Source organism: Lutjanus erythropterus, chromosome 4, assembly GCF_056507025.1.
Source record: "Lutjanus erythropterus isolate fLutEry1 chromosome 4, fLutEry1.hap2, whole genome shotgun sequence".
In the NCBI taxonomy this organism is placed as follows: Eukaryota; Metazoa; Chordata; class Actinopteri; order Lutjaniformes; family Lutjanidae; genus Lutjanus; species Lutjanus erythropterus.
In genome coordinates, this window is record NC_139320.1 from 44,332,970 (window position 1) to 44,360,856 (window position 27,887).

The 27,887-nt window shown below is 39.0% G+C and overlaps 1 protein-coding gene and 1 non-coding gene across 3 annotated transcripts in view; one reads left to right on the forward strand and one right to left on the reverse strand.

Moving 5' to 3' along the window:
• The first annotated feature begins 634 nt into the window (after positions 1-634).
• Positions 635-27,887, forward strand: part of dync2h1 (dynein cytoplasmic 2 heavy chain 1) — a 164,849-nt gene continuing 137,596 nt past the window's right edge. For both annotated transcript variants that reach the window (XM_084718107.1, XM_084718108.1), the window contains exons 1-32: positions 635-836; positions 1,217-1,390; positions 1,634-1,772; positions 2,207-2,325; positions 2,896-3,040; positions 3,327-3,472; positions 3,640-3,726; positions 4,756-4,890; positions 5,919-6,032; positions 6,136-6,247; positions 11,685-11,809; positions 11,940-12,115; positions 12,313-12,508; positions 12,710-12,805; positions 13,618-13,779; positions 13,956-14,054; positions 14,722-14,861; positions 15,175-15,403; positions 16,109-16,236; positions 18,157-18,272; positions 18,575-18,702; positions 19,100-19,249; positions 19,645-19,850; positions 21,124-21,279; positions 21,380-21,494; positions 21,934-22,104; positions 23,157-23,315; positions 24,718-24,786; positions 25,005-25,159; positions 26,524-26,656; positions 26,753-26,870; positions 27,037-27,149. In XM_084718107.1, coding sequence (XP_084574233.1) covers positions 654-836; positions 1,217-1,390; positions 1,634-1,772; positions 2,207-2,325; positions 2,896-3,040; positions 3,327-3,472; positions 3,640-3,726; positions 4,756-4,890; positions 5,919-6,032; positions 6,136-6,247; positions 11,685-11,809; positions 11,940-12,115; positions 12,313-12,508; positions 12,710-12,805; positions 13,618-13,779; positions 13,956-14,054; positions 14,722-14,861; positions 15,175-15,403; positions 16,109-16,236; positions 18,157-18,272; positions 18,575-18,702; positions 19,100-19,249; positions 19,645-19,850; positions 21,124-21,279; positions 21,380-21,494; positions 21,934-22,104; positions 23,157-23,315; positions 24,718-24,786; positions 25,005-25,159; positions 26,524-26,656; positions 26,753-26,870; positions 27,037-27,149 — 4,494 coding nt within the window. In that variant the 5' untranslated portion in view covers positions 635-653. The remainder of the gene's footprint in view (positions 837-1,216; positions 1,391-1,633; positions 1,773-2,206; positions 2,326-2,895; positions 3,041-3,326; positions 3,473-3,639; positions 3,727-4,755; positions 4,891-5,918; positions 6,033-6,135; positions 6,248-11,684; positions 11,810-11,939; positions 12,116-12,312; positions 12,509-12,709; positions 12,806-13,617; positions 13,780-13,955; positions 14,055-14,721; positions 14,862-15,174; positions 15,404-16,108; positions 16,237-18,156; positions 18,273-18,574; positions 18,703-19,099; positions 19,250-19,644; positions 19,851-21,123; positions 21,280-21,379; positions 21,495-21,933; positions 22,105-23,156; positions 23,316-24,717; positions 24,787-25,004; positions 25,160-26,523; positions 26,657-26,752; positions 26,871-27,036; positions 27,150-27,887) is intronic.
• Positions 9,733-9,805, reverse strand: trnam-cau (transfer RNA methionine (anticodon CAU)). Its single transcript has one exon. It is a non-coding gene; the product is annotated as a tRNA-Met (tRNA).

Consider the following 27,887-nt stretch of genomic DNA (forward strand, 5'->3'; position numbering starts at 1 on the left):
CTATTGCCGTATTTCTGCGTGGGCATACAAAGTTACATGACGTGATAGATGAAAGCGCGTCCAACGCTATGTTTACCCGATGTTCGCGACATGTGCCTTTTCATAGGTTTTCAGGCACAAACTGAGACAGACTCTGATGCCACAGAAAGTAATTGGCTGGTTCTAAGTTGCTAACTTTAAGTAAGAGAAATAACAGTGTCCCATTTCAGGGTTAATAAATTGTGTGGTATCGGATCAGTGCATAGACCAGCATACTCACCAGTGCCATTTTAGGCAGTAACTGAGGCATTTCCTATTCAGGTATCAACAACCCTACTTTTCAAAATATTAAAATTCACTGTGCAAGATAAGAAAACTACAGCTGACGGTTTTTTTTTTGCATATCACTTTAAAAAACTCCACACCGCAGGCATTTATGCACATAATTAAGTTGCTATCCTATGTTGTGTGAGCAGAAATGTTCATTTCAGGCAGATACTGATACAGATAATTCATTTTAAAGTCTTAATGACCGATACCAGTGGTGTTCATCCCCAATCTGTTTTACACAGCAGCTATCATTAAGCCATATCTTTCCCATAGTGTGGTCCTTCACAAAGTTATTTTTGTGTATTACAGCTTTCTCAGCATCGGTGTGTTATTGCAGCTGAAAGATGCCCCATGGTTCAGATGATGCTCGTAAAAAGTTTATCCTGACCACAACTGGAAACTTCTATGGAGTCAAGCCTTCGTCATCCCTGGCCGACAGCCCAGAGCTGAATAACTTCTTGGATGATGGAAATGAATTCGTCCTGTCCGTCAGCAGACATGACAATGACCTTCACTTGTCAAATAAGGTAGCGCAATTTTTTTTTAAAGCATTATTACTATTATTTTAAGTTGTCCTAATGTGGAGCAACACATGTTATCACTTATAAGGCAAAAATCCCAATCTTAAACTTATGTTTGCTAATTGGTTAAATTACACACCATTTAATCAAACACGATAGAAAACAAACATTACTCCAGGAAATAATCTGTGGTATAGATATAAAATTAACAGTCCTTAACACTTTTCACTGTACATGTCAAATGAATAGCTTGGCAGTATGCACATATACAGGTCATGCAACTTTATGCATCAGTCATAATAAAAAAAAAACAATTAACCATCATATGTTGACTTGAAAATGAAACTCTTTTTTCTCTTTTTAAACATTTAATCTTCCTTTGTCAGATTGAAGCATCAGGGGACAGCAGAGAGAAGGTGTTGGTGTTCTTCAAGTTGCATCCCACAGTGATCACAGAAGACAACCTCCACCAGAGTCTCCTTGTGTCATCCATGCTGGAGTCTCCCATCAACACCCTGTACCAGGCTGTAAAACAAGTGTTTGCACCTGTACTGCTAAAGGTGAGCCTGTCCTCGTACATTAAAAAATCCAATAGACTCATCCCGTATAATTAGTCAAAACATTTCCTATATATGTAGACTATTAATACTGAAAAGGGAGAAAAACCTGTGAGAATTGAAAGCAAATACGGCTTTTTTAATAGGAATTTGGGTGACCAAATAAACCAGGAGCAGAAAACAATACTAATGAACCTTTTAGACAAAATATTCTACAAGTTGTGCCTCTCTTTCACTTCTCTCAAGGATGAGCGGTGGCGTTCAGCATTTGACCCTAAGCTGGCAGGCCTACTGACTGAGCTGGAGCTCGGCCTGGGCTCAGTGGTTCGCCACTCTGGAGCACAACCATCAGCCAAGAAGGGCCGCACAGATGAGGATGTCCTTGGTATGCATAAATGTATTTTTGCAGAAAGAATTACTCAGGTCAGGGCTGTAATATTTGGATTTTGGAGGAACATAACATTATGCATGCTGTTTGATAGAACACCTTACTAGTATGTGTTGAAGGAAAGTATTTAGCATACTTGTATATTATGCACATGTAAATTTTAGATGGAACAGTTCATCTTCACAGCTGGATGCTGTAAAGATTTAAGCTATTAGATAAACCTTTAAGGACAGTTACACAAGAATTCATTTTTGACTTTGAAATTAATATATGCACTTCATTATAATTTGTTTGCATGATTTGCATTAGTTAACTTCACTAAATGAAGTTCTCTAGTTAAACATCAACAACAACAACTCTTAACTGAATCTGATATGAACCAGGTTACTTTCTTATTTTTTGAAGATGTTCTCCGATTATTTTCTCTGCAGGCATTCTGACTCCCAGTGATGAGTTCCAGTACTGGTCCGATCTCTCTGAGTCTGCGGAGAAGAACAGTGTGAGAGAAAGGGCTGCACATTTCACTGAGCAATTTAAAGACATACAAAAGGTATGATTGAAAACATTTATATATCGGAACTGGTTGCATGATGAAAAGACATAGTTTTTTTTAATATACAGCATAGTTTCTAACTGAGTGACAATTATTGAGAAGAGAATTAAGTCTGTAAAAGTACTAAGGAGCGATTCCACAGAGACAGACAGACACAGTCTTAACAATAACGTCATTTTACATATTGTTTTGAATTGTGTTTAATGATTGTTCTGGAAGCTGATATGTCAGTTAGCAGTGAACTCACTGGGAGACTAAGGCTAAACAAAAAAAGTAAATTAAAGGGCCTCTGTGGACAAAATATCCACAAAAATATTTCATAAAAACAAAATTATCTAAATAAAAGTCTCCTTCTTTTTAAGTGGCTAAGGTACTTTTTACTGTAACTTGGTCTGGGAAGATATAAACAAAACTCATTTCATCTGATTTCACAGAGAATCTGACCCAGTGGCAGGCATTAAGAACAACTATATAAAAGGTCTTGTTTGCTCATGCAGGTGATATAGAAGCATCAGTAATGAACTGAAACTGCAGCACAAACTATGTGTCTCTTTGTGTTTCCACCAGGGGTATGGTGGTCTCGATGGCATGTCCATGCCTGACGTTGTGGATCTGGTGGAACAGAGCAGAGAGACTCTGGATTATGTTTGGAGGCAGACTGATTTGGAGCCTTATCTTGAAACACGCATGGTCCGACTCATGGATGTTATTGGTGAGTCTCGCATATACGTGCGCGCACACACACACACACACGCACACACACACAAACCAAAACCAGGAAATGAAAACAAATATTTGCTGATGTTGTTTTTAAGATACAGTGTGAGTCAAATCACCCATGTCACAAAGATGAAAGAAATACACATGTTCTGAGAAATGAAACTGATTTTGTTTTCCAAGGAGCTCAAAAGTACACATTACCCATTGTTTATGCAAAAACATGTCTAGCCAGTGATTAAATGTTTATCATTGTGTTTGTTTGTATTTAAATGTACAAGGTGGAGCCCTGGGAAGATATGTGCAGAGGAAGCTGAGCCGTCTTAAAATTTTTGAAGAACCATTTGTATCGGTGAGAGAGAACCTGAGAACAGGTGTTGCCATCTGTGAACAGTGGGTAGCAGCTTGTGAGCATCTGACTGGACAGGTAAGGGAGATTTCAGAACGTGGGAAAAGTATGCACAAAAATGGTTTCACAAGCACTCCTCAATTCAGTTGGAAAGAATGCAGTTTAACATTAAATTTAGGCGGAAGAGATCACCATTTTCATTTTGTTTAATACAGAAAACATGTTTAATTCCTTTTTTTTCTCAGGTGTGGAAGAGACATGCCCCCCACCCCTGGAAGGGAAACAAGCACTGCCCACAAACCCTTCATTGCCTCGGAAAGAGATTAGATGAGGTGAGATATGGTTCTGATTCAGGGTAAAGGAAACATTTTCTGTAGAGCAGACATAATTTAATAGTGCATATTTCCCCTTTCCCACATAACATCGTGGTGCAACAATAGTTGGATCACATTTAGTGCTAAAAATGAACTTGTAAATATCCTTTTAGTTTGTCTTTCCTTGTTTCTGCTTATTTGTAAAGGAGATGTCACAGTGAAGTGGAATTCCCACCTAAAGTTTATTAGTCCACAACAAGGAAGAACAAGTGCATCATAAATAGACTAAAGAGATAAAGAGATGCACCTTTTTATGAGTTTTTAAAGTCTCCTTAAAATACTTACTCCTTGAAAGGACCTTATTGGTCTAGAAACTAACGCATTCACATTGGAAATTTATGAAACGTTCATATGCATGGATCTGATTCTAATTTTTGTTTTTATAGTATCATTGGTAACGCCTGTATTTACCCTCTTTTGAACTTTTATGGGGTCAAGGGAACCTTCGGAATAGGACAGCTTTATCAACCCGATATGACATGTTTTGTCTTAAAATGCAAACCATGAAGGAGTGAGACTCTACCCCTGGTAGCTGTTTGTATGCATGACAGTGTTTGCGGAACAGGATTGTTCCCTTATCACCTCTCAAGACTACTGCTTCACTGACCTGTCACAGTTTTTGTTCTTTACCACAGACTTGGGAAAGTGGCTACATTGATCCAGAGACATGTACCCACTGCCACATACATGCAGATGCCTCTTTCCTCTTTACAATAAATTGTATTGCTTCCCTTGTGGATGGAATATTAAGGGTGGGAGCTGTCTAATATCTGCCTTGTTAGAATTTTCCATTGAGCATATGGGGTGTGTCTCCCATACCCGAATACACAGCTTCTTAAAATTAGTCCTACAGTCAGATAAATTACAAATTGTAAGTCATGTTGTTGACTCCTGTGAGAATGATAACCAAACACATACATAAAACTATAGACATAGCACTATTGAATACACTCATATGAATACATGCACTCTGTTTATGTCTACCAGGTGGTGACTCTACGCATGGTTCATGAGAAACTGCTGCGTTTGCTACCAGGAGGGAGACAGCAGGCTCTGACATCGGATCGTGTTTTTGAACCTTTCTCTGGACTCAACCCTGTGCATTACAACCCTTACACTGAGGTAAGCTGTGGGAAACTGAGAGTGTGTGTGGCTGCTTGATTTCACTTCCATCAGAGAGAGGGAACCTCCAATCATGCTAGCACTCACTTGTGAGCATTTGGGAGGTGCCTACAGTAAATTTCCACCCAGCTCATCCAGAGTGAACTTTGATCACTTATGTAAACATTATATCACTTATTCTTGTGAACTAGTGGCGTTTTGTTTTTTAAACTTAAATTATTCTGGGAAAATTGATTATTAAACTTTGTAATGGGTCAACCTCCAAGTGTTTACATTATTTATTAAATGTCAATGTGAGATGGAAAATATGATGGATTTGCTTCTCTTAACGCTAATTAAAACACTTTTTTTTAAACCATTATTCTTTTTTAGTTTGATTTAGAAGGGTTATGGAGTTGACATGTTATGGTTGAGACACATCTAATAGTAATATTACTTAATGAATTTGATGAAAAACTGAAATCTTATAAGTACTTGAGCAGTATCCCTGCCCTTTTTTGATCCAGGAAGTGAGACAGGGGAGCTTAGGGTGTAGCTAAAACTGTTTGTACCCGATTAAATCATGTTTTTGTAGAAATTTGACAAGATTGAAGGAAATCTGGAATACAACTTTAAAGGGCAAAAATTTTCATAGAAGATATGTTTTAAAACAAAGATGATTATAATAGCACATTTTACATCTATTTTATCAGTAGGTGTTGGTAGTTTTTAAGGCTTTTAACACATTTGTAAATTGTCTGAAGGTGTGAATTCTCATCTGGGACAGGGCAGTTTCTGGCACAGTGCAAGTTTAGAAATTAGAAAAATTAAAGCAAACCAAAACATTTCATAAATTGCATACATTTCATATATATAAATTATTGGTAGGACATGATTTCTCCCAGTTCTCAAGAATGGGTGATATACTGTACATTTATAATGGTTATTTTGGTTTTAAGTTGCATTCTTAACTCAATCAATGTAGACAAGACTGAAAGATGCTTCTTTAACTTAGGGTACAACTGTCTGTTGTATGCTTTTCTTTGTAGCCACTTTGGAGAGCAGCAGTGGCTCAGTTTGAGCGCCTAATAGCTCCGTCAGAGCAGGAAGTTGCTGGCAGACTAAAGAGCTACATTGCTGACGTACAGGACAATCCGCAACAGGTAGTGAAACTTCTTAGATTTAGGTTGTAAAATATTTTGTGTGGGTGTGTGTTGATGAAGGAAATTAATATATGCATCTGTGTGTGTGTGTGTGCCTGTTTAGCTGTTGCAGGTCTTTGAAAAGCACAAGGAACTGATCAGACGGCCCACCGTCAGCAAAGAGCTTCAGTCAGAAAGAGAGACATTACTGGCCAGACTGCTGGACTACAACAAAGGTACACATTTCTGCCTCAAAGCACCTCTGTCTGTCTCTGCTTCAGACATAGAAACAGAGTCGGTCATTTTTAAGACTTCTTGTCCATGTAAGTTTAACAGCTGACTGTGTATGGTTACACTTGAGGTCGCACGGTCAGGGGCGTTGAGTGCTTAGTCCAGCAGCAGGCGTTCCCCAAAACTGTCAGAAGGCCGGTTTCAAATTTCTGCAGTTATAGAAAAAAATCAGCAAATAACAACGCAGTCCTACGCTCAATAACAACAATGAATCTGCACACCAAAATATTGACACAAAGGCTGATCAACCTCAGATTCTTGTGTCATGATGCATCACTAAATCCATGACAAAAGAGGGGGAGCACAGGCTGAAGGAATCACAACACTAAGAATACAACTACAACAAAGAAATAATAATACACTGCATGTGGTGGTCTGTTTAGTTTGTGGGGAATGTGTGTGGATGGATCATTATTATTATTATTATTCTTAGTTTTTGTTAAACAGTGACCATGCATTAGCTATTTTCCATCTGCTGTTCCAGGGCACACAGAACAATCACCAGAATCTAAAAACACTCATTTACATATAAACCATTTGATAGTTTCTATCACTCAGAACAGTCATACAGACAAATCTCCAAGCACACATCAACTGAAAAGATGAATGTTGAATGAATAATTGGTTTCTCAGAAGCCACTGTTTCACACCGTGGGAAAAGCACAAACATTTGTGCAGGTTTTAGCTCAGATATGAGCATGTTACACTGTTTGATAGTCATATATGAAAAAGCAGATTGAACAAAGGCAGTCTGTCACAGTGTGATGTTTAAGTCTGAGTTTAGAGCAGATCATGAAGTTAAGCTAATTTGCTCAGAGCAGAGCTGAAAAAAGCTCTTCGACTGCCAAAAAACAGATTTTCAAAACTTACAAGATTATATTTGGACAAAATGCTGCAATGATGATGATTTAATGATTTCCTATAAAAACGTTTTAAGGCTTGTTTGAAAAGAATCTCAGTTGGTTTCAGGATAGTCCTGCTGGCCTGGGACCAATTTTACATCTTCATTACCTACAGTAATTATGATGTAAAAAAAATCATAGCATGCAAAAATGTTTTTGATAGTTTTTAGGTAGTGAATTCCGAATATGTTGAAATTTAACAAGATTGCACTTCAGTGTTTTACTCATCTTTTTAATATGGCTTTCAAAAGCCAGACTGGAATCTAAGATCATATGTAAATATTTAACCTCACTGATATTTTTGGTTATTTGTCCACTGACACCAAGCTGTGGATACAGCATTTGTTTTTGTTTATTAGCAAAATACATTGTTACTCTTTTCTTTACATTCAGATGAGTTTTAGGTAGGGGTGTGCGATATGACGATATTAGATCGTGAAGGATTAGAATGTGTAGACGATCTGCCAAAGTGAGGAGATCGTATGGATCGTTCAGGGGTCCCTAACAGGCGGACCCACACGCCGTCCTATACGGACCCGGACCTATAACGAATAAACTATTAAGAGATTTTAAATTTTAACGGGACGCTTCTATTTTAGACAAACCAAACCTGGATGTCCACACAAATAAAGTCTTTGTGTGAAACACTGCAGAGTGTAACATCGTGCTGTTTACAGACAGTCTGCTGTAGTTTGACAGAGAGACAGAGAGGGTCGTGTCTAGAAGGGAACCCTAGACCCGCGAAAGATCGCGCGAGTTTGATTATTTTAGTAGAAATAACGGACACAAATCTCGCGAGAGTTGCGCAGATAAAGCCTTACCTTCTAGACATGACTGAAAAAGGTGTGCAGCTCCAAAAATAGAAAATCATGTCATGGTGTCGATGTTTTTAATGTGGCGGGCCACAATAAATAAAACACTATTCACTGATCCACAGAGAGTCACTGAAACACTGATCACTGACCTGATGTGATGAAAAAAATACTCAGATTCTTTACTTAGGTATTTTTATATTGTAGTATTAGTGTTTTTACTGAATTACAATTTAAAAATCTTGCATGTTATTGTTTCCTTTTTTTTAAAAAATAACATTTTTATTGCTGTTGTACTTTAATGGTATTCTTGTTGGTATTTTTTGATGACTAAATACAGACCTGCAAACTCATAAGAGGAGAAAAAGATGACATGTTGGTAAACCAGTCCTCTGTCCTCTGTCCTCTGTCCTCTGGGGGTCTGGGAGCATCTGTCCTGCTCCAGAAGAAACATGTTGTGATTTTAACATGTTAATAAAACATTCTGGTGACTGTTTCAGTTAAAAGAGTTAGTTCACTCTTCTGTTTGTGGTTTCTGCAAACATTACTACCTTTACTTTTACCTTTGTGCTTGAAAAAAATGTAGAAAGTAAAGTAAAAACAGTAAATGTAAATCTAAATACATAGCATAATACATAATATAAATACATATAAGATCGTGATAAAATCAAAATCGTGATTTTCTAATAAAAAAATCGTGATATGATATTTTTGCCATATCGCCCACCCCTAGTTTTAGGTATGATGTCAGCTGGCTAGCGTAAAACAAAGATGACTTAATTAAGCACTATGGATTTAATTTTTAAGCAACTCTACTGGTTTCCCTTTGAGTTAATAAAACCTCTGCTCCGTGTGAGGCTCGAACTCACGACCTTCAGATTATGAGACTGACACACTGCCTACTGCGCCAACAAGGCTTAAAAAGCTCTTCTTTGTGATTGACAGGAGTTTGCACAGTTGTATCTGTGGATTAACTTGATTTTTTTAAACGTCTGCTTACTGTGCCAATGAGGCAGTTAGAGCTCTTGATACATATTAAAAGGTGAGCAACAGTGATTCAACTTGGCAGTCCATTGTTGACCTTGGAAACAAGTAGTTTTAATCACACATGATGAATTGCTCTGTCGGCATAAAACTGATGTCTGAACCCTTCCAGTCTATGTTAGCTTATGAACTTACCGTTCATGGTTTCACTCAAGGTGGCTTATGCACTTCCTGATGCACCAACAAGACTTTATTCTTTACCGCGGAAATAGCACACACAACATAGCACAGACACAATGATTTTAACACAACATACACTTATTTGCATTTTACATTCTTCAAATTTTGTACTGGGGAAACCCAAGACTGAGAATATAACTACAGCACAGAAATAATAACACAGTGCATGAGGTAGTTAGTTTAGTCAGTGTTAAATGTGTGTGAATGGATGAGTGTCAGCTATGATGTCAGAGACACTGGAATGTATAAACCAAACAAAGATAAGCGGGAGAGACGCTTGACAGCAGCTCTTGGACTTTCAAAGAAATGCAACCAATAATGAAACACTACTGAAAGGATTCTGATATATTGGTAATGTATTTAGACATAGAAAGACAAAGACAGCATGCAGTTCGTGTCACCTCTAGTTTATATTCTGAGGTTATAGAGTTTAATGAGAAAGCTTTCCCATGTGCCTGCCTCATTGTGTTGTCATCTGGATTTAAAACACTCTGCCCCGTGTGAGGCTCGAACTCACGACCTTCAGATTATGAGACTGACGCGCTGCCTACTGCGCCAACGAGGCCTGCAAAGTTACATTTTTGTGATTTAGACAACTTGTCACAGTTGAAACTAACTTTTGTTGAAACATCTGGATATTGTGCTAACGAGGAAGTTAAATCTTTTGATATATAGAAAAAGTTGAGCAATAACCATTCAACTTGACCTCATCCCTGTTAGCTTAAGGGCATGATATGCAGCATTCTCTTTAAAAAAATCTCCTGAGACCCTGTGTGACTGAATGGTCACACTCAGGTGACTGACATGCTGCCTGTTGCACCAATGAGGCTACGAAAGCTTCTCCAATTATGGAAAACAGACTAATAATTCAGTCTCTATGCTCAATAACAACAGTAAAACTTGCACACCAAAATATTGACACAAAGGCTTTGTGTCATAACCCGGCACTGAAGTCATGACAAAGGAGGGGGAAACAGAAGACAAGGAATACAACTACAGCAAATAAATAATAACTCAGCGCACGTGGTTGTTGTATGTTTTTCAGACTGTGTGTACTGCCTTGCTGTCATCTGACTTTAAAGCACCTGCCCCTTTTATGTAAATCTACTGCCACTGTACATGTACCATGTCTCTTCCCCATTGTGTTGTGGCGTCATCTGACTGGAAAACAGCTGCCCCGTGTGAGGCTTGAACTCACGACCTTCAGATTATGAGACTGACGCACTGCCTACTTCGCCAATGAGGCCTGAAAAATTGAGTTTTGTCATTGAGAGTAGTTGTCATAGTTGTAACTTTAGTCTAACACTTTTTTTTAATGTCTGCTTATTGTGCCAACAATGCAGTTAGTGTTCTGGGTGATATATAGATATCATATATATGTTCACGAGAGCAGGTTGGAAAAAACAAAAGACTAAAAACACAATGCACGTGGTCGTCAGTTTAGTCATTGTTACATGTGTTTCATAAATGAGTGTGAAGTTATGGTGCCAGTGATTTACACTGCGTAGCATAAAACAGACAAAGATGAGTGGGGCAGATACTTGACAAAAATACGTAAATCTAGTTCATGATCAGTGATCATAAGTATCTTAAATTCAGGGTTCAGACAGTGTGGGGAGAGTTGAAAGGGGGCATGAAGGAGGAGATATGAGGCAGGTGTTGTTCAACAAGTTATTTATAGAACTTTTTTATCAACATGGTTATCACAGCAGCAGAACATTTACACACAGGTCACTGGGGTTAAAAAGTACTGTAAAACTCTTACTTCCTGAATGTCGCAATGTGAGTCATAAATCACAGTCATAACTGAGATATATTTAGCTTTTATTTGTTGACACAGTTAATTGATTTTGTCTGAGGGGGTGCCAACACTGCCAGACGTTGCATCCTACAGCCCCACCCCTACCACTAACCCTATGGAGCTGCACCTGGCATCTCCTCTGTTTTGCTAGCTAATCACCGTAACTTGCTACATCTGTCTTCTCCTGTGGGCTGGGCATCGCTGCTGATGATATGTATGGTGCTGCGGCCCCCTCGACTAACAGGACAGGTTCCTTAGGTTTATGACGTCATATACCCAGCCTGACTGAATCCTTTTTTTGAGACTAACCTTGCTCAATGCAGTTTCAAAGCAAGACATGCTCACACATGATGTTTACTGCTTATTTCACTCCTGAGTTGGCTTGTAACACATGGTAAACACCACATGGACAGTGGAGGAGCTCTTTAAGAGTAAATGTCTTGTCATGAAAAGACTCTCTGTCTAAAATATATTCTTAAGCTGAGGCACTGGCTGCTCACTCATAATAAATGATTTGTAATTTAAGTGTTACCTGAATGCTAAATGTCAAAATGATATGTGTGAATGATGTAAGAAAAATTCATGGTGACACATTGTTGTTCCTTCCTCTTTGACCCCTCTCTACTCTATTGGTTTTCTTAAGGTCTGAAGACTGACTTTGAGAGTCGCTGCCATGGAGGCCCTGGAGACAAGTCTGGGCCACTCATTGGCAGGAACCTCCCTGAGGTGGTCAATAAAATTGTCTGGGTCCGACAGCTCATACACAAGGTAACTGAGTGCACTTGTCTGCGTACTTTCACATATACCGTGCTACATATGACTGACCATCAAATACCAAAGAGTAGTGTGTACTGACTCCTTTCTCTTTTATTTTCCTGTGCTTGCGTTCTTATGTTAGGTTGAGGACTCTGTCCGCATAGCTGAGGCACTGCTGTCAGACCTGTCTGGGTTCAAAGGGTTTCTGCATTTCTGTGATGACCTGCTGGAAGTTCTGAGGGCGTATGAACAGGAACATTTCGAAGACTGGTCAAGAGATATACTGTCCGGACTGGCTGACCCAAAGTCAGGGATCAGGTTGGAAACACTGCACACTGTGACCTCAACTAGCAAGACATACAAGAAGAGTTCAGAACAACTCTGAATTTCATCTTAAATTTGTCATCATCTCATTCAGCTCATTGATCAAGGGCACTGCAGTTGGAATGGGTTCTGGTTTGAGTGGATTTTACATTTTGTGTTTCTCTAATTTAAGTCTCTCTCTCTCTGTGTAGTCTCCAGGCTAGTAACCGTGTGATGGATCTGGACCACGTGGACGGCAGACTGAAGATCCAGTATTCAGACAGACTGGTCAGTCTGCTCAGGGAGGTCAGGCAGCTCTCTGCTCTGGGCTTTCCCATCCCAGCCAAGATACAACAGGCCGCTAATACTGCAGACAAATTCTACAGACAGGCCATTGTTCTAAAACAGGTGAGTGTAGGTCAGCAGACACACACACGCACGCACACACGCACACGCACACGCACACACACACACACACACACACACACACAGACACACAGACACACACACACACACACACAGACACTTTCCTCATTTATTTGTTGATTTCTGTCTCACCCCTTGTGTTTTAGCTCATATTGTTGTTGTTTAACTGTGTTGTTGTTGTAGGTGGCCCATTTCTACAACACCATTGACCAGCAGATGATTCCCTCTCAGAGACCTATGATGCTTGGTCTTGCCCTGGCCTTCGAACAGGTCATCAAGGTACTGTGCACAGCTGGAAATGGTTGTTTCTACTTTCTGTTCCTTTCATTTTAAATATTGTAAAAATATTACTGTGCTAATTATTCTTTGTAACTATGATGTCATAATTATGACTTGACAGTGCCTATTTTTTATGCTGTCTGTCCCGTTCTCATGAACAGGATATCTCAAGAAAGGAGGAGGGACTGTCCTCAAACTTGACACAAATGTCCACTTGGACTCAAAGATGAATGGATTAGATTTTGGTGGTTAGAGATCAAAGGTTTGGGTCAATGTGACCTTACAAAACATTTTTGGCTAAGAATTCATGCGCTAATCATGCCAAAATTACACACAAATATGTAATAATAAAATAATAAAATGATGAAGTGATGATGATTTTATATCCAAAAGGTCAAAGGTCAGCTTCACTGTGACATTGTAACGTTCAGCTGTACTCCTCTGTAAAAATAGTCTGTAAGTGAAGACAGCGTGTTTCTCACTGGAATCACACATGTCAATATAGTGATATCTTCCATTTTCCAAAAAATACACTTTTAAAAATTACCTTTAATAAATTCCGCCAAAATCTTCACTGTGTATATGAGTGTGGACAGACATAAATGTAAACTGCAACTTGATTGGTTGGCAGAAGCATACAACCACGAGGTGGTATTTCTAGTTGTTTTGAGTATGAATCAGGCAAAAAAAGTATGATCCTTTTCTAGGATTTTAATTTTTATATACTTTGTGTAAAAGTATAGGAACCTGAATTTTCCAGAACACAACAACATATTTGGGTTTGGACTGGACTTTCTGTTTTTCTCTGGCAGAATCCTCGTTCTCAGTCAAAGGAATCAGGTGGTAAACTGCAGATCACTTGGGACAACCCCAGGGAGCTGGAAGTTTACATTACCAAGCTGCAGTCTGCTGCTGAGAAACTCTCCACCGAGAACAGGAAATTACGCAAATGGCACACTGACTTTATTGACAAGGTTGTAAAATGCTCTTTTATTTTACTCCAGTTGTTTTACTAAATCACTGAATACAGACGTACTCATTTGAATCATTATTTGCATACCCATTTCTCTGGAACCACTACCTGTTAGTAGAAACTAATAACTTGCTCTTCTGTGTATTTTTTTTGCATACTCCTGCGTACATTTTGCAGGTGGTGACGCTGATGAATGTGGACTTGCTGAGACATCAGCAGCGATGGAAGGATGGCCTTCAGGACCTCCGCACTGGCTTTGCCACTCTGGAGGCTCAGGTATCAATTAGAGTCAGAAATATACTGGTCTTTTCTGCTTGCCCATGTATAGTGAATAAATAATTTCCAAAAAGAAAAATGGACAGTTCAACCCCAAATCAAAAATACATATTTTTGCTCCTGTCTGTAGTGCGATTTATCCATCTATGCTATTTTGCTTTGAGTTGCAGAGTTTGTTTTTTTTTCAAATAAATTTCTAATAGAATAAATGTAGTTTCTACACGAATCTGCTCACAACAAGATCTGTGGATAGTCTTGAGTAATCAGGTCATGATTTTTGGAAAGAGACACGCATTTTGAATTTTTGACATGTATTTTTTGGTGCTTTGAGCACCACAACCTGAGTGCTATTTTGTGCTATTATGTTGGAGAGAAGGCAGACATCTCTACCATCTTGACTGATATCTCCAAAATTCTGCAATTCACACTAAAAATAAGCAGCAGCAATAAACAGGACTACAGGCCAGGGGAAAAATATAAATTTTTGATTTTGAGACGAACCATCCCTTTCATGACTAAAAGGATCTTTTGTGTTGTGTGATCATCATTCTCAGTAACAATGATTCAGAAAGATTTTAGTACTCATCACTAAGCTTTCATTGAACTTTACACAACTTGTGTGTGTGTGTGTGTGTGTGTGTGTGTGTGTGTGTGTGTGTGTGTGTAGGGCTTCAGGTCTGATGACATGCGAGCATGGCGTCAGCACTGGAACCATCAGCTGTACAAGGCCCTTGAACACCAGTACCAGACAGGACTTGAAGCTTTGAACAAGAACCTGCCTGAAATCCACATAGACCTCACTTTCAAGTCAGTGCACACACTTTCAGTTGTCCAACTTTCTATCTCACTCTCGATGTCTTTTCTCGTGCCTTGTAACTCCCTTTCTGCATGGGTTGTCATCATTTTCTCTTCCACCTACACATTAGTTTCCACTTATCTTAAGCCACAAGCACGTCTGATTTTCTTTCCCCAGCTCTGTCACACTTGGCCATGTTACCAGTTCTCTCTTTGCCGGTCTGTCTTTCTCTTTCTTTCTCCTTCTTACAAACACATGGTAGATTACTGTTGCTTAAAGAAAAAAAAGTACCCTTGTCCTTTTTCCTCTCCTTCTTGTGAAAAGGCAGGGCCGTTTGCAGTTCCGTCCTCCATTTGAAGAGGTGCGAGCACGCTATTTCAGGGAGATGAAGCGGTTCATCTCTATCCCAAACCAGTTTAAAGGGGTCAGTGTCCAGGGGGAGGAGCTTATCTTCAGCGTCATGATTGACAGGAATGCCTCTGGGTTCCTGACCATCTTTAGCAAGGCCGAGGACCTCTTCAGCTGCCTGCAGGCTGTGCAATGCAAGTTCAAGGTGCCTGAATAAAAAATGATTTTGGCATGAATAATGATTATAATTAGATTATCAGTCAAGCATGCTGTGGAAAAAAAACATTTATATAATGTTTGGAGAAATGTTTCATTCTGTGGCAAACCAGCTTTTGTTTGAGGTCAAATTTAGTAGAACCTAATTGTTGTAGAATTTAAATTGGGCAGTAAGTTTTTCTGGTTGATAAGGATTTTTTTTTGATTTTTTTATTTAACTTCTTATGGCTACACTGTGATGCTGTATTGCAACATCTGTCCACATATTTTACACAAATGACACACAATTACACAGTTGATTAACCTTTTTTCTACCTTTTGTTCATTGTATTGAGCCATTGCTGTGCTGTTGTCTTTGAAAGCATGCTACTTGGATTAGTCATGCTTCTCTATTTCTGTACTGAAGCTGTTTGTGTTGTCATCGACAGCATTTTCCCCTTTATACTACCTTTATAGAACAGTGAGCCCAGTATATCGTCCTTTCCCCTCAGTCTGCAGCCATGCATAATTAAATTGTAGGGGGAAGCCCTCCGCCACGACTGAAGTTCTCTTTTATCCCCCCCTTTACTTCTGTTTTTATTTAGTGATCGTGTTGTTTCATGTAGCTTCTGTCAGATTTGACACGGACACAAGTAAAATTAGGAAATGTGCACTGAACCCAACCAGTGTGATTCTGAGTATCTGTATGTTGTAGGAGTGGGTGGTGCTGGGCCAAGTCGATTTAGAGAAGTTAGTGGAGAAGCATCTGAACTCTGTGCAAGACTGGGAGAGAAACTTTAAGGCCCTGAAAGCCAGAGGGAAGGAGTCAGAACGTCTGCCCAGGTACATATCACATGTAATACACACAAGTAAATGTAACAATGTTAACACAGCCTGAATATAACGCTGTTTTTTTTTCAAAAACAATGTTGAATTTATTATACTTTTATGAAATATATATCAGGAAAAAACACACATCATGATGCCTAAAATGTAACCTGTCATTATACTAGCATCAATTTTACATGAATGAGTGAAGAATTAACAAAGTCTGGTCACAGGGTCTGTGGGAACAACATGAGAAGGTTTTATTAATCATAATACTGAAAATCAGACATCAAACTAAAAATGGAATTTTAAAAAATTCCAAGCTCACGGATCACTTCTAATATTTCATTGTCCTTTGCACGTCCCTGTTTTTTTCTGTAAAGACTCATCTTCATCTTGAAACTCGGAGTTCTTCTTAAGCCATTTTTAGCTGACATTTAATTTCCCCTTGAGGGATTAAATTCACTTCATCGGGTCAGTGCTTAAAATGAAGGATCACATGTTGATTGATTGAACAACAAATACAGGAAATTTACTCCCCAACAACTGTCTTACTGACACTGATCCTCACCTTCCTTTTCTGACTGGAGAAAGGAGACTATTTCAGTCGACTCTTAGCCAGTGGAAACCAGTATAAAAGTTTGTGACTCAACAGGAAACAGCATTATGATTTGATGTATTACTGTAATGTCTGTGTAGTTCCTGCTTCCATTATCTGCGGATATTTTGCATGTCTACCTTTGTATGTTGGAGACAGCAGCGGCCGTCTCAGGACGCTCTTGAGGAAATTTCTTCAATTTTGGAACAAATGTCCGCTTGGATTTAAGATGAACTGATTAGATTTTGGTGGTCAAAGGTCAACGTCACTCTGACCTCACAAAACACTTTTAATAATTCATACAGTAGTTATGACATAATTTTACAAAAATGTACAATAGGATAAAATTATGACGTGATGGCATTTTATATCTATAAGGTTAAAGGTCAACTTCACTGTCACATAATAATGTTGTGCAAAAATGCTTTTCTGGCCTTTATTCAACACCAGAACTCAGGAACAGTTGGAGACTGTGACCATATTTCACATTTGGTGGGATACTGAATTGATGACACTAATCATAGGTGCCCACTGCTGGATTCAAGATGTGTGTGAGGCACATTTTAGAATTTGTTGCTTTGTTGCAGCAGCATTCATATTTGAAGCCTTGTAATCCACCATAAGCTCATTGGTTTTGCTAATGTTGTGCTTCAGGTGCACCATGGGTAAAAGCTCTCCATCACTCCTCTGTCAAAAACATCTCAAAGTGAAGATAGCATGGAAATTATTCAGTGGAGTCATACATGTCACTGAATATGATAATCTGGTAATCATAATCTCAGCCCTTCGATTCTAGAAAAAAATACACTTAATACCTTTCATTAAATCCCTTCAAAGTCCATTATATGAATGTGGACAGACATGGATGTAAAATGCAACTTGACTTGCTGGTGGAGGCATACAACTATGAGGTGGTAATTCTAGTTTTGTATTTAAAGCTACTGAGTATTATTATTAGACTAACATGAAATGATGAGAAAAACTGTATAACTCATGGTCTCCTCCCAATTATACTATGGCTCAGGGTAATGTGCAGTGGAACTGCCCCAAACGTGAACTTCTATAAAACCCCCTTTGTGAAATCTCATGCTCTTCTTAGAAGACCTTCAACTTGATCCTGAAAATTCTTTGTTCAACTCGCCTTTAGTTCTCTGCTGTGATTAATCTTTAGCAGATGTCTCAGATTTCTTCCTTAGCCACTTGTGGCTGATATGTACTTTCCCCATTGGAGGATTAAATTAGTTTTTTTGATTCAGTTCTGATGTTGACAAATGTGAACTGATGCCACAAATGCAGGAAATTTACACCCTTTCCGACCTTTCTGCTTCCTCTCTCAGTCAGGAGAAGGTTGACTGTATTACAGTCAACTGTGAGCCAGTGAAAGCTGTCATCGATGATCTCATCCAGAGGCTGTTTGACCTGCTGCTCTTATCACTCAGGAAATCCATACAAGGTTCATGACAGAAAACTCCATTGTCTTTTTACTTTCAGCTTTTTTCTGCCTGTGTTTTACATGTATGTTCTGACTGTATTCCCATGATTTTTCTTGCTCCTTTACAGCACTAAAATGGTATTTTGTAATAAAATCATCCAATCACATATCCAGTCTTTCCCCTTTTCCTTTTCTTTTTCTGTTCTTGTTCGTTTGATTTTTGTTTTCCATTCTCTTGACCATACAACATCCCCTTTACTCTTACTTTCTCTTTCCTTTTCTGCTTGTCTTAATTTGTGCGTCTCCTTCTCTATTTATTGCAGGCCACACACAAGCCATAGACAGTTTTGTTTCAGAGTCAATGGAGGCCTTGTCCAATCGACCAGAGAGCATGGAGGAGATCGGTGCGGCCAGTGGCAAATATAACCAGATACTAGCTCGCAAACCTGAAGTAAGACAAACACAGTCATACACTCTGGCCACTATGTTTTTGAGTGGTAGTACTGATGCTTGATGTTTGTGCTAATAGGTTTGTCCTTCCTCATCATTCAGCATGGTGATTTTCAAAATAAAGTTTCATTTTTCTACATTGGTCAAATCTTTACCTGGCAATGAAATTTAAAATGTTTTTGACATTTTGACTTCTGAAATGTTTGCATATCAGTATGGAAATTATGTTTTGCCACAACTGTCAATAACATGAATGCATGGATTCATAAATGTGTGTACATTTATGCTGTATGTCCTGTTATATTTTTGATGTTTTGATGTATAACACTATCATGTGATGGGAATGCGATGGCCCAGTGTTTGACATTAAACTGACTATACTGTATGTATATGCACAGATCCTGCCTCAGTTCCAGTATGCTGAGGAGAAGAACCGCTTGCTGCGAGCAGTGGCTGGGGCTGGCATGGACTCGCTGTCCTCATTGAGGGCCAAGTGGGACAAACTGGAGCTTGTCATGGAGAGCCACCAGCTCATGATCAAAGAACAGGTGACCTAAACTCACACATCCACACGTTGGGTCATGAAGTTCTTATCACAAATTTCTGCAGTAGCAGCTTTTACTGCTACTTTTACTATATTCTGTTTTATCTGTTTACTGTCATAGGGGAATAAAGAAACCAGAAAATATTCTTATTTAAGAGAATTTTGACTTTTGTCTCTAAAAAATACTCAAACCAATTAATAATTACCAAAATAGTTGGTGATTTATTTAATAATTGGATTATTATTCACTTAATTGTTGCAGCTGTGATTATTATTATCAATACTTATTTGTTTAAAGTCTTTCAGCTCTTTTTTTTCTTCTAACTTTCTTTTTCTTTCCTTTCTGTCCCCGGCTGTGGTCTTTTGCTGCTTGCTTTCTCCTGCCCTGACCTCCCTCAGGTGGAGGCGATGCGCAGTAACGCTGCTGGCCGTATTGACGCCTACAGGGCGGATCTAGAGCGGTTTAAGGCCCGCTGGGACCAGCTGAAGCCTAAAGATGAGATGCTTGAGACTGGTGATCATGCTGCCCTTCTTGCTTGCCTCCAGACCATCAGGGACAAGCAGGAGGAGTTCCAGGAGCTGGAGCTTGTGCGCAGTAAACTGCTGTAAGTTCTCTTTTAACATGCTGAATCACAGATTTTTCCTTAGACTCAGGACAGCTGAGAACGATGTTTATTGCCTGCGTCTTTTCAGAAAATATTGTAATTAGATAAAGATACTCTCAGTTTTTTTCTCTCTGTAGTTCCTGCTTCTGTTATCTATCAATATTTTTCATATTTAATGCTGCTCTGTAATATTATGGATGTATTTTTATCTATGCTCCCAACCTGAAAATGAAGACGCCACTGTTACAATTCACTAGCGGTATTGGTGCCTGAAAGTGATATAAGGCATTCATCAGACATCAGAGGCAACATGGATCCATATTCCAATCAAAATTCCTCAACGCCATGTGTTTCCCACATACTCTACTTGTAAACACTACATTACACATTACATTACACAGTGCAAACTGAGCATTAATTAGCGTTTCTTCCATTCTACTCTGTATGTGATATAAGGGAAACTCATTCCAAATTATTTTGTTACAGTACAGCTAGAGTGAAGAAATTTAACAGGCATCCCACTCATGATGTGACAGTAAACCAGTACAAAAATGACAGTTACCAACATAAACCAAAATAAACCTCTGTGCTCTGGACATAAAGTAACAAACCCTCAGCAATGCTTCATGGCAAATTATACAAATGAGGGCTGTCTCTGACTTTCATAAGCAAGAATCCTACAGCACCATTACAGAAGTTACATTAAAGCGATAGTTCACCCAAACATGAAATTTCTCTCAATATTTACTCACCCCTGTGCTGATGTGAGGAGTGAAATTTCATTTTTGGGTGAACTATCACTTTAAGTGAACTACACAAGCTTTCCAGGCTTACATTTCAGCCTCATGTAATCTTACCAATGCTGCTATGACTACTAATAATATAATAATTCTAATAATAAAATAACAATCATAATCATCCAGAAAAAAGAGGGCTGGTATTAGTATTAGCCAAATTCAAATATTGAGGAGAAAAAAAGTAGATTGGTAAATCTCTACCTCCTCCCAATGACACTATAGCCCAGGGCACTTTGCAGAGCAGCTGCCCCAGGCTAGAAGTTCTATAAAAGTCTGCTTGTGATGCCTCATCTTCTACCCGCAAGACCAAGTTTTATTGCCTTTACATCAATTCTCCACACAGTCTTACTCCTAGTTTTAACTTCCTAACTCAATGAGTATGTCATTATTCCTCTCCTCTCCTCTCCTCTCCTCTCCTCTCCTCTCCTCTCCTCTCCTCTCCTCTCCTCTCCTCTCCTCTCCTCTCCTCTCCTCAGTGAGGACTGCACCTATTTCGACCTGGAGGCTCCAGATTTCTCTCTGGCAGAAGAGACAAAAAGAGACATGGAGGAGTACAGCCAGATGTGGGGTCTGTATGAGGAGTGGCAGCAAGGCTTCACAGAAAAGGCCCAGGAGGACTGGATCACATTCAGGTAGAGGTTTATAATTTGGCCTCTTGTTGATGGATCTCAGTTTTCTTCATTTAGAACTGTTAAGTTGTGTGTTACCATGTATATTTCTGTTTGCTTACAGGAGTAAGACATACCTGTTTGAGGAGTTTCTGTTTACGTGGCAGGACAGACTTAGGAAGCTGGAGCAGCCCACTGCCATGTCTGTTAAACTGCAAGGAGAAGTGGACAAATACAAGGTAGACGGTAGTACGGTTGATGAAATAGCATTTGATTGTCTTTTTTCAGTTTGAGTCTAGTTGTTATAGAGGAACAAGGCTACACATCTACCTCCCTTCAGAAGACAAAAAAAGTTCAAAGCTCAAAATTATTTCTGTCATCCTTGAAGTTTCTGTTTTCCGTCATCAAAGCAGTCAGCAGGGAGGACAAGAGACTAATTAAGGTTGAGATCCAGCACTTTTTGTGTGAGCCACAGCAGCGTTTGTATGGGAATAACCCCAAAAATGATGAGGTTTGAAAGGAAAACAGGGCGCTGCTGGGAGTTACAAGTAATTTAAATGTATGGAAACAATATTGACACAAGAAAATTACATTATTTCTGAATAAATTACAAACTTTCATCTGTTTTTAGTGTTTGTTTGCACTTTTATTTTCACGCTTTTCCATCTGCATTTCTAGAACATGATCCCAGTTCTGAAGTATGTGCGTGGGGAGCACCTGTCCCAGGACCACTGGTTGGACATGTTTCGTTTGCTTGGCCTTCCAAGAGGGACGACTTTAGAGAGACTCACCTTTAATGACCTCCTCGGTGTGGCAAATACCATCATAGAAAAGGCCTTAGAGCTCAAGGTACGCAAACACTCACACGAATATGTATGCATACTGGGTGGAAGCACACACTTCTATAGGGACCTTAATGTGAGGGCTCGATATTTTCACAAGTTTAATGTAAAAAAAAACCCACAATTCATAAGTGCATTTCAGTTTTAAGTGCTGTGACAGAGGTTATTTTACGCCACTGAGTCATTTCTGAATTGTTTTACTGATGTGGTGCACACAACAAGAAAACCCCTGGTCCCTGATGAAGACTGTGGCCAAGGTGAAGCACTTTTGCTGCTGATGGATTGAGAGATTTGTTGCAGAACAGTTTCTGTTCTTGTTTTTGTCTATAGGGACACACACCTCTTTAAATCGATCAGATTATTTTACGTCTTTGTAGGTATTGGACGGAGTTCAATAAAAAATGTAAATCGTTATGGTTACCAGCATTACCGTAATAAGTGAGAAGGGACACTAGGGGGCAGCAGCAAGTAAGAAATTGCACATGTATTGATACAGAATTGCTCATGTTTTGCCTTGTTTTGTCTGTACTTTTTGGACCATATAGGTTTATTCACAAATGGTCTATGATTGTGTTTGGCATGCTGATGAAGTATAAGCGTTTTTTGTGTTTTTAGAACAAATCCTTGTTAAAAAATCAATACCTTTTTTACTGCTACACCTACAAATGTCAGTCATGAGTGCACATCTTTGATTGCAACAGAAAACACTGATATTTTAGACTAAGATACTAACTTTCAGTAAGTCTGGGAAGGATTGCAGGTTTCCTAATTTTGGTCAAAGTAATTTTACAATGAAGTTTCATATCTCTGCATACAAAGGTGTTTCTCTTCTCTTAGATTTCCTGTGTCTAGAATTATATTCCTGGCAAACCATATATAATATCTACATATTTACGGTTATAATTTATTGAAAATCTGACTAAACAGGTCTGCCCTCCTAACCCAGAGGATATAATGTGATGTCTTGTAGTGGTTTTTATAAAATGTGTTTATTATGGTGAATAATTTATAATTTATCTAGGTGTGTGTTTGTGTGTGTGTTTGTGTGCATGCATTTAGGACCTGAACAGTCGTGCTCAGGCTGAAGTGACAATCAGAGAAGCACTGAGGGAGCTGGATTTGTGGGGAGCCGCAGCTACCTTCAACCTCACTGAATACACAGACAGCAGCAGGCGCACTCTCACCCTCATCAAGGACTGGAAGGATATAGTCAACCAGGTAGACACAAAAAAACTAACAGATATAGACTGTATATTAACGCAAAACACACACTTGAAGTAAATTAATGAATTATTCAAGTTTTGTATTACTCGCACTTTTATTAATTGTGCATCCCACTAACTGCTCTCATGCTGACCCATGGATTGCTCAAAATCTGCCTTTTTTGAATAACTTCCTACATTCTGGAATAGTATGAGCCAGATGTGCTTCAATGTCTATTCTAGCTCAATTGTTCCTCCATAGGATCAAGACAATGTAAAAGATGTCTCAGCCTTGGTCAACTGAAGAGAGCTATAATTTAAATGGCTAATTTTATTTTGGAATATTTCACATTTTATGTTCACTTTGATGCACTAAGATTTATTAAGCAGTTTATCACTGCAGTTAAATTTTGAGGGCGCAGTATTTTCCCAGGTTTAGTGGAGAAAACACAAATAACTCTGACGTGCTTTTTGCTTCTAAGTGCTGTGACAGAGGTTTCGATTCGTCACACCACAGACTCATTTGAGTCACGAGGTGCAACAAGAAAACCCCGGTGCTTGATGAAGACCATGGCCAAGGGGAGCCACTTTGTCTCATTCTCTCAGCCATATACCCCAAGAAATTCTTTGCAAAAGTAGTTTCCATTTTTCGTTTGTTACGTTTAATTTAAATATGCAGTTGTTGAACCCATTTTGAAGAAACACTCTCTTGATCCAACAGTCCTGAATTAGCTTTCCTGTTTAGCACATTAGCAACTTCTGCATTTTCTTTTTTAGACTTTTTAGTGATGTTTCAGAGCTGCTTGTGATACAGAGATGACAACGTCATTAAAACGTCATTACTGCAGGCAGCTGACAATGATCAATACTTGGTTTTATTTCTTTTGGATGAGGGAAGCTTGTTGAAGTCATGTTGAACTTTACAATGAGCTTTAGAATTGATTTGAAGATGCTACTAAACACTTCCAAAGTACATGTCTGCCTGGTTCCTCATTATATTTCTTAGTTTTCTTCCCCTCACTTAACAGGTATGAGTGTGAGGGACCACAAGATGGTCTGAAGTGGTAAATTTAAAAAAGGTAGTGGTGCAGATAATACAGATAAATATGATAGCCTGATCACTGAATTATGTAATTTTCATACAGGATGTGTATGTACATATTTGGTTATATATTTATATATAAATAATAAATATAATGGGCCAGAGACACTGGGCTTTGACACGTTTGTCATCACTTTTTACACTGTCGGAATTTCCCCTTGTGTCTTTATTTTTTTGATAGTCATTATGTCAGGCAGATTGACTTGAAAGACACAAAAACATCGTCAGGAAAATGTAAGCCTATCTACTGGCACCATTAAATGAAATCTTAAGGATTAGCAAACATTGGCTTTATCACTTCTCTGTGTCCATTCAGGTGGGAGATAACCGCTGTCTGCTGCAGTCTCTGAAAGATTCTCCCTACTACCGCAGCTTCCAAGACAAGGTCAGGTCAATCTGTGAAGAGACTTTTATAATCTCTTTGTGCTTCATTTTTATTTTTCTAGAGAAGAAAGTCTCCCCCAGACTTCCTGTTTATTAAAACGCAACAAGTGTTCAATTAATCAATTGTTGCATGTTTTTTGTTATTCGTGGTTCACGCGTAAATCATGATTTACAAATCCTTGATGATGCCGCACTAACTAATGTTTCATGTATATTCAGGTCAGTCTGTGGGAGGTTCGTCTGTCAGATTTAGACGAGTACCTGCTGAGTCTGAACGCCATCCAGAGGCGCTGGGTTTATCTGGAGCCGATTTTTGGACGAGGGGCATTGCCCCGAGAGGAGGCCCGCTTCAAACGGGTTGATGAAGACTTCAGGTACTGTACGTGTGTTTGTCTGTGACTGCATCACATCACATCCACAGCTTTTGCTCTATAATTGTAAATTGGTTGTCAGCCAGAGTAATGCGGGTACAATGTGCTGTTAATCTGTTAAATTTGACCTGGCCACTCCCAGATGAGTATTCAAATTCTATACCTATATCCTGGAATGATGGTACATTATTTTTTTTTCACATATGTTTTGGTTTCCTACTCATTTTCTGTGAAAGTTTCAGGATTTTTTTTAGCTGATATTTAGCATCACACAGTGACAGTTTGCTGGGAGAAATGGACAAGTAGAATTTATTTATTTATTATTTTATTTGTGGCGGTCCGCCACAATAAGAACATCGGTTGCCACAAATTGATTTTCTTATTTTGGAGCCATGTGCACCTGTCTCCTGGTCATGTCTAGAAGGGAGCTGTTGATTTTCAAAACTCTCAGGAGATTTGTACTCATTTCCATAAAAAGGAACAGTCTCTTGTTCTGTTATGGTATTGGGGTTCCCTTCTAGACTCGACCCCTCTCTCTGACAAATTCATGACAGACACCCGTCAGTGAACATCACGTAGTTACACGCTCACAGTGTTTTTCACACATAATCTTTGTTTGGATCGCTGCCCAAGTGTATTTTGTGACCCATTTTTGCATGTTTTATTTTTTTTATCCATCTGAGAGAACAGCACCATCCGCGACCGATCTACCCTCAGCCCCCCCCCACCTGTTTACTCTGCTATGTGAGAGGTTCTAACAGTTATATTGCACACGTTCTGCTGAGAAACACAGAGACAGAGTCTCCTGTTTAATGTACACTATAGGCCTACTTGCATTTGTTTTGTAAAAGTTTGTAAGTGCAGCTGGTTGGTGTTGATGTCATTCAGTACCACGTCAGTTCCGATCATAGGCTCGTTAATGATGGAGCCTGCGGCTCAGCTGCTGCTGTGAAACTGAATTGTGGGGGAAAAAAATCCAAAACTGGAGTTGCGTTTTTGATCAACTTTATAAAACATCCTGCTGTTGAAGAAAATCAACAGATCAGACCCATGCAGGGAGAAAGAAACGGAGGGTGTGTGTCTGTGTGTGTCTGTGTGAGTGAGTGAGGGGAGAAGAAGTGAGAAAAGAAAAGTGAACAGACTAAAATAGTTTGGGACTAAACAGTAATGTAAGGTGGAGAATTAAATAGCAATAAGATGGTAAATTAAGAAATAACTTACTAGAAGTAGGATAATGTATTCATTGAAAAGCAGCAGTGAACCCCCACCCCCCACACCGCAGGGACCGTCCCGTCACAGTTACACTGTTATTCTGTGGGAAAAACTGCACATACAGTAACAAAATACTTCCTCTTTATGTGCAACAGGTCTATAATGTCAGACATTCAGAGAGACAACAGAGTTGTTTCCCTGTGCTCAAGAGCAGGCATCAGAAACTCTCTGGTCACCATACTGGATCAGCTGCAGCGCTGCCAAAAGTCACTCAATGAGTTCCTGGAGGTACACATATGTTTGCATTATTTGTGTGCAAAGGGTACATCTGTATAACATGGGAAAGCATCTCTCACTTACTTTTTTTGTGTGCGATTGTTGCAGGAAAAGCGCTCTGCCTTCCCACGCTTCTATTTCATAGGAGATGATGATCTGTTAGAGATTCTTGGCCAGGCAACCAACCCAACTGTCATCCAGTCACACCTCAAGAAACTCTTTGCAGGTCAAAAACCTTTGTTTTGTTCTTTTCTTTTGTCTTATGCTGTGCTCTTTTTTGTTTTTATTGTCCTTTGCTCTGTTGTCTTCTCTCTTCCTTGTATCCTTTGTAGCCTATCACAGCACATTCTGCTGGACAGTGAAGGTAATCTGTGTGTGTCTTATCTGTGCAGGCATCCACAGCGTTGTGTTTGATGAGCAGTGCCAGCACATCATCGCCATGTGTTCTTTGGAGGGAGAGATAGTGCCACTCAGAAAGCTCATTCGCATCTCCAGCCTTGTGGAGGTAGATATATTGTGCAGAGTTTTGTATGAATATATAGACTGAATCACATATATAATTTTAACATTTAAAGATATGTAGTTAAACGAGGCCGTCTGGGTTTTTTTTATGTACTGTGTTGTGTTGCTAATGTCTGTAATAAACCACCAAACAGTGACATCTCACCTCCAGTCGGATGAACTGCTAGTTTTTGCTAAACTCTGTAGCCCAACAGGTTAATTTGGTTTTCAGTGTACAAGAAAGTGTTGTTATTAATGTGATATGACAGCATAAAACATGCATTTTAGATGAACGAGTTGTATACAAAAAAGACAGCATTCGACATATTGCTGCTATTAAATTGTATGTGCTTACGTAGTGGTTTTCCACCTGGAGGTTATCATAAAGAAACATTGTGATTGGTTCTATATACTGTGTTCTGTGTTGGATGTACAGTATGTCTGATTGGACACTTGATGATGATGCATGCAGCCTATTTGTTTGTTTCAGTGTGTTTAAAATAGAGTATATTTTATTTGTTTTTTTAAAAGGAAAGATTGATGCGTATTAAAATGCTGTGTATTTTAGCTTAAAACGTCTTAAACTGTCTTAAATATGACATTGGTAGATATGTAGTTTAAATCATGAAGTTAATGTTATTTTTATAAAGTTGGATTTAACTTTGGTCTTGCTTTCAAGTGTGTTTTTGGAAAAAAATGGTATCTATCACACTGTAACAACTACAAAACAAAAGCAACACTG